Source organism: Chanodichthys erythropterus, chromosome 6, assembly GCF_024489055.1.
Source record: "Chanodichthys erythropterus isolate Z2021 chromosome 6, ASM2448905v1, whole genome shotgun sequence".
Taxonomy (NCBI): Eukaryota; Metazoa; Chordata; class Actinopteri; order Cypriniformes; family Xenocyprididae; genus Chanodichthys; species Chanodichthys erythropterus.
This window is the reverse complement of record NC_090226.1, coordinates 31,313,449-31,320,461: the sequence shown is the minus strand read 5'-3', so window position 1 is coordinate 31,320,461 and position 7,013 is coordinate 31,313,449. Positions and strand designations below refer to the sequence as shown.

Genomic DNA, 7,013 nt, shown 5'->3' with positions numbered 1-7,013 from the left:
AATATATATATCAATATATATATATATATATATCAATATATATATATATATATATATATATATATATATATATATATATATATATATATATACATATATATATATATATATATATATATATATATATATATATATATATATATATATATACAGCTATGGAAAAAATTAAGAGACCACTTAACATTGATTTCTGAACTTGGAGTGGTCTCTTAATTATTTCCATAGCTGTATATATATATATATATATATATATATATATATATATATATATATATATATATATATATATATATATATATATATTGTGTGTGTAAATTAATTATAAATATTTTTCAATAAAAATTAATGCAGTTCCAGCATTACCACTGCAATTAACAATTCTTTCTCTAATAAAGAAAGAAAATCCAAGATAATTACATTTTATAAACTGTGTGCATCTATTGTTCATCATTTCCAAGCAAGCTGTTATTTTGTCAAATTATGCAAAAACTATATAGGTATTAAGGATACATGAATGCTAGAATTTAGTTTTAGCAAGACAAAATAGATATTTTATTCAAAAAAAAAATATTTAAAATATAATTTCCAGAATGCTCATTTGAGATGTAGTGGAAATGTTCATGACAAAAAATTGTGGAACAGATGAACCTATAGTGAGAATGTGATGCATGTTTTAGGAGACTTTATTTTCAAAAAGTCGACATGGATAAAGGTGCCTATAATTAAAGAATATTGTTTTCACATTGCATGAATGCAAATACACAGAAGTCTAGTCTTCCCTGCTGAAAAGACCAGCTGACTTAAGGCACCGTGAGTATGGGCTGTATATGGTCTGGTCAATCCACCGGCGGAACCGGGACACGGCCGTATACACCCCTGGAAACCTTGGATCTCCACAGCCATTTCCCCAAGAGACCAGGCCGTAGACACGTCCATCACACACCAGCGGCCCTCCGGAGTCCCCCTGGAACATCACAATGCCAACATCTCTGTAAAGCATTGAATCATGGATAATGAAGTACGTCAGCTGGTCGTTATAGCAAGTACCTTACACGCATCTTTTCCTCCCATTCTGGAGCCCGCGCAGATCATGTTTGTTGTGATGTTTCCGCTGAAGGAGTCACTGCTGTTGCACTTGGAGGTGGAGACGATGGGGAGCTTGACCGTACGCAGGGTGAGAGAGTTCAGACCTCCACTGTGGCTGGTGGAGCCCCATCCAGACACCCGGCACATCCTGCCCGCCAACAGCCCTGTGTTCTGTTTGGGGAGTGGGGCGAGCGACACATACCTGTTCAGCGCTATAGGCGCACTAAGCTGAAAGAACCCACATCCAGAGACAGATATACAGATCAGAGTTGGTATAAAAGCACAACTTACACCGTCAAACTGTTTACCATACATTACAAAGCATAACAAAGGTGACAAGCTTGGTAATAATGTAAATATTGAACTTTTTTCAATTCATTAAACAAGAACTCAACATTAAGTAAGATTTTAGACATAATATCTATTTTTGATCTGTCAAAGAATATCTTTCCAAACAATGTTGAAGCAGAATATAGCTACAGTATTTGCCTGCAACACACAGCAACAGTGGCATTTAATTCCTGAATGAATTGTTATTTTGAACAAATTGGTTAAGTGAATGATTCAATGACTCTTAAAATTTCTTAAAGTCACCATGAAATCAAAATTTATCTTTTTAAATGGAATATTACCATAAATGATTTATCTGTGCACAGCATTATTTTTTTAATTCATGTACCTCGTACTCTTTAATCAAAAAAACTTCCCCTCCCTCATTCAGCGACATCTCTTCTCTTCTCTGACGATGTGTTTACTGGCACGAGGGCGGGACGATCTGTCACTCACATGAGATTCGCTAATAGCAAACCATCCATTCATCCAATCAATTCCCCATGGACAAAATCAAGTCCCGTCCTACATTTTTTCTTGTTTGAGAGGCCATTTCATTTCATATATATATATATGTCACAATAGGGGAGAAAAGACTTCCATTTCATGCCGATTTTAAAGAAATATTGTACTGTGTGAGTAGTTACTTCTTTTGACTTAATTCTTACTTCACAACCCTTAAAAAAAAAGGATGTTTTATATAATATGAATGAGTTGCTTCACATTCGAATCTCACATTCAATCTTCACCTCCGTGGCATCATGGGATAGTAAAGTGTCTATCAGATGCTCCTTCAGAATCTCGATGGAAGTAATAGTTCATCTTGGTAGTTTTTGCCTAATGTTTTATTAATACTACAAATTTGGAAATAATACTCTTTTCACATACAGTTTAAGTAGACATATTCAGATGCAGCCAGTTTTATTCCTGAATGAATCAGTGATTTTGAACAAATTGGTTGAATGGATGATGGGATGAATCAAGATTCTGCACCCAAAATCGCTTACTTCCCTACTATAGGTGAAAAACAATATGTGAAAAAGTAGTATGTCTAAATTCACAGCATTCATAAAACAGTAGATGAAAAAAGTACCTGGATGACCTACTTGCTATGGGTTGGCTCCAAGGAAGACGAAGACAGTAGATACAAGTAACACAACGAAGTTTAATCTCAAGGAATGGAAGAACAGGCGACAGCAAACACATGTAACATTAAACAATACCGGACAATAAACTGAAGGCAGGAAGGAACTTAAATACACAATGCAAATGACAAACAGCTGTAAGGGTGATTATTGTACTGAGAACAAAGAAGCACAAGACAATCAAAACAAACTGAATAAGACGGTGACTGTGACTACCTCTTTTGCCAAGATTCTGAACATACTGATTCTATCCCATGAGGCCACTGGAGATGATTTGTGAATGACAGAGAAGCGACGTAACTGATGCCTATGTAACGGATGTAGGCTGGAAAGAACTGTGCATGTAAACCCTCACTCAGAACTATACCTCACAGAGACTATGGTCTTTAGCGTCTTTGTTAGAGTGCCTGACTCCCATGCTGGCGGACCTGGGTTCGAGCCCTGGTTTGAGTGGGAGGGGTTAAATTGGTGCCGTGACCCGGATGGGAGTGAGGTTTAAGGGGGTGAGTGTAATGGATGTAGGCCAATAAGAGCTGTCTGTGTAAATCTCACTCCCCAGATCCCAAGAGGCGTTCTAGAGACTGTGTTCTTTAACCTTCTTGTTAGAGTGCTGACTCCCATGCCAGTGGACCCGGGTTCGAGTCCCACTAAGAGCGGGTGGTTCGAACAGGAATGGTTAGTAACGAATGTAGTATGTCCAGATCTCATTCACACTACACACATTCATAGTTTATAGAACTCACTTTTTTATTGGTCACAAAGTAATTACTTATTTAAAAGAAGTACCTACTCTGCGATTTCACACTCAGCCTCAGTTAATGACTCAATGATGGAACTTGTGGCCACCTGCTAGTGGAACTTGGCGAAAAAACAACTGAAATATCCCCACCACCGAATGCAACATGCAAACACAAACAAGCGGAATGAAACAAACAGTCCCAGTGCTGTTGGAGTCATATGAGCAAAAGAAAAAAAAAAAAAAGCCTCTTAGCCAAATTCAAGGTCCAGAACTAACTGTTGTATAATTATTATGACTATTAAAAAAAAAAAAAAAAACATATACAAGCATATAAATAATATATATATTCGCAATGCCATAACTGACCAATCAGATTCAAGCCAAGTCACCTTCATTTATATAGCACTTCATACAATACAGATTGTTGCAAAGCAGCTTCACAGTAATAAACAGGAAAATAATCAAATTAATGATGTAAACATCATCAAATATGGGACAAATTCAGTAACACTTTATTTTAAGGTGGCATAGTTACACGTTACTACATGTCCTTACTCTAGTAATAACAGTAAATTTTTTCTAATTACAAGTAACTAACCCTAAACCAAATCATAACTGTACTCTACAGTAAGTACATGTAGATAATTAATACGTCACCTTAAAATAAAGTGTAACCTCAAATGCTCTTCAAGATAAGCGTCATTATTCAGCTCAAGTCAGTACAATTTGATTCAATCCAGTTCAGTAACAGTGTCGATGTTGCAAAATTTGCCCATTACAATGCAAATTTGAGTTTTGTTCTCATTTGAGTGTCGAGTAACTCTACTCTCATAGTTATAAATGCACTCACTTAAGAGTGATGTATTCAATACAGAGGCAAAGAGAAAGTACCTTTATGAGCATAATATCTGCATTATTGGTGCTCCTGTTGTACAGAGGGTGCAGGATGAGCGACCGAGGCTTGGAGTACTGCTCTGTCCCCTCATAAACACCCAGAGTATAGTCTCCAGCCACCACCATCATCTGATCCTTCCTTAAAGTCAAGCAAAAATACAGTCGCGACCCTCTGAAAAACACACTGTAAAACTGAACAGTGAAATTAAACTAATTGAAATTAGTTTGTTTCACTCAAATAACAATGAAAGTTCATTGTAAAAAGTTGTGTGAACTCAAAATTTTATTGTAGTAAGCTGAACTTAATATGATTGAGTTGAGTTGCAGCAGATTTCTAATCTAGAGAAGTTAGACTGTATAAATAAATGCTGAAAATTCAGTGTTATTTTGTGTTTTGGCACAAGATAGATAACATAGGGAGACATACGTTAGTGTTTAGTGTTGTGTTATGTTGGGATTTACAGGGGGTTCTGTTTTGTTAGTTTTAGGGTTACCCTTGTGGTGGAGAGTATAGCCTGTGGTTAGGTTGAGGATGGGCTGCAAAACTTTTACGACCTGCATGTTGTTTGATTATATACAAGCAAGTATATAATGACATTCTCTTTCATAGTTATAATAGCATGTGTTATTTGCTATCTAACATTTAACCAAGATCTGAATGTGATGCTTATGTAAATTAACTGTACATGTAATTAACATTATGATGAGTTGGGCGAGGTTGAGAACTGCGGGAGTGAAGGGATGTCGGTGACATGATTGTTAATGAGAGACACCTGTGCACTGGTCTTGCTCCACTTCCAAGGCTCTCGGTCCCGCCCCACTTGTCACAAACATTTTAAGTTCTACTAATTTAAGAAAATCAAGTTAGTTAAATGTTTTGAGGTAATAAGTTATATAGGAAATAAAACCACTGCATACTAAAGCAACATTATAACTATAAAACTGATACCAGACATATGCTTGAAATCTGATTTCTTGACATGACTTGTTATACACAGTGACTCTTTGTAGAGGACGTGAGTTGAATGACAGTATTTCTCCCTGTTAGCAGGCTCAGCCGTGCCAAGCAGCAGATAAGCCAGCATTCATTAAGTACCACACAGTGATGACGGGTCAAGGTTACCGCACATCCTGCCTGTCTGCTTTACTGTGCATTTCAACTCACCCTCAGACTTGGCCATCAGCTCTGCTGTTACACATCCTGTAAGTCTCATAAACAGCCTGTTTAGGCAGAGAATCTGTTTAAAGAAAAGGTGAAAATACGCACCCAATATTGCAATGTGCGGCTGTAAGCACCCAGTACTTATGGACCAGAGATCCTCCACAGAAGTGCTGTCCTTTTGAGCTCTGTAACGACACTATGTATTTGATTGAATTTGGCGAGGGGGTATATCCACCAACAATGCGCCCCTGAACAAAGTCCAGACCTGGAAAACAATACAACAAAGATTTAAAATAGAACAGAACTCAGGATGACAGCGAAAGGACAATGAAATAAAACTCTAATCTCATTTCCATTGAGTTCAAATTGACAGCTGACAAAATCAAGCTTGACACCCTGTGTATCCCTGTTAAACAAAGGTCAAGTTTCGTTCCAAGAAAGGATATACAGCCTGATATTCTATGAAGTCTAATAAGTCATCTAATATTGGTTTATGATGTAAGATGTTTGATTCAAACAGTCAGGATTTGATAAGAGGCATGAATGCATATCAAATGGGTCAAGAATGATAAAGAAAAGAAAAAAATGTAATTTTGAAAATCTTTTATACCATTTTCAAAAAAAGGTTTAATTGTAATGATTGTGATGATGTCATTTGGTGTAACGTTCAAACTATTTCCTTAAACAAAAGTGAGTGTATAATAAATGTAATTATATTTTATACTTAAATACTTAGAAGATGTTTGTCCTTTATATATAAAAAGGTAAAATTATCTGATATTTTAAGAGACTTAAGACCTTGATGTTTTTGAAAGAAGTCTCTTCTGCTCATCAAGGCTGCATTATCGATCAAACATACAGTAAAATCAGTAATATTGTGAAATATTATTGCAATTTAATTTTTTTTCTATTTTTATACATTTTAAAACATCATTTATTCCTTTGATTTGATTTTCATTACTTCAATTCTCAGTGTCACATGATCTTCCAATATTACAAAAGTATGTCATATATTAATAAGCAGTGAAGCAGTTTTGTTTTTCTAGGAAATATTGCCTCCTATACTGTATATCAAAAATGTCATCATTTAGAGAGGCCCTTTTTATTGTAATATTAGGTCAGTCTATCAGCCTGACATTTTTTACTTAATGCCCCCTGTATCAAAGTGAAATTTAATTCAGAAAGTAAAAACATGCTTATCATAACAAAGCTGTATTCAATTCGAAACAAAAATGAGCATCATGTCGTTGACCTAAATGCTAAAATAGTAAAAGTTAAGTTTAAACACTGTAAGAGTCATAATATTGCCTTGTTAGAAACCTAAAGCTGTAGGCAAAAAGAAGAAGGTCAGCTCCTGATAGTGTTCAGTACTTACAGTTGGCTGGGACGACTTTCAACAGAACCAGAAAGAGCAGCATGGCCATGGCTAATGTGAGCACGCGAAGCGCTACGGACTCTCGGCTACTCTATATCTACCAAACCCCTCCACATAGGGTGAGGGGATCACATCAACACTGTTCCTCAGGTTTCCCAAGTTCTGATTTCAGTTTTCATGGGGGACTATAATTCAAACATTGTTGGGCTTTCAGCAACGTTGCCCTTCCTGACCTTCTCCTAAAACATAATGTGCACTCACTGGATCACAGTATAATGGACA

At 36.1% G+C, this 7,013-nt stretch overlaps 1 protein-coding gene across 1 annotated transcript; it reads right to left on the bottom strand.

Moving 5' to 3' along the window:
• Window positions 1-769: 769 nt before the first annotated feature.
• On the bottom strand, window positions 770-6,780 carry si:dkey-33m11.7 (trypsin). The gene is made up of 5 exons (XM_067387560.1): window positions 6,732-6,780; window positions 5,462-5,621; window positions 4,192-4,333; window positions 1,048-1,314; window positions 770-964 (listed from the first exon to the last, which is right to left on the bottom strand). Exons 1-5 carry the CDS (start codon window positions 6,778-6,780, stop codon window positions 770-772), a joined length of 813 nt encoding a protein of 270 aa, XP_067243661.1.
• Between the last annotated feature and the right edge of the window lie 233 nt (window positions 6,781-7,013).

Excerpts from the sequence above, each read along its gene's own strand:
- si:dkey-33m11.7 (XM_067387560.1), bottom strand. The coding sequence starts at position 6,780 with ATGGCCATGCTGCTCTTTCTGGTTCTGTTGAAAGTCGTCCCAGCCAAC. Across the intron at positions 4,334-5,461 it reads GCCGCACATTGCAATATTGG|GAAGGATCAGATGATGGTGG; the intron begins GTGCGTATTTTC and ends CTTGACTTTAAG. Across the intron at positions 1,315-4,191 it reads CAGATATTATGCTCATAAAG|CTTAGTGCGCCTATAGCGCT; the intron begins GTACTTTCTCTT and ends GGGTTCTTTCAG.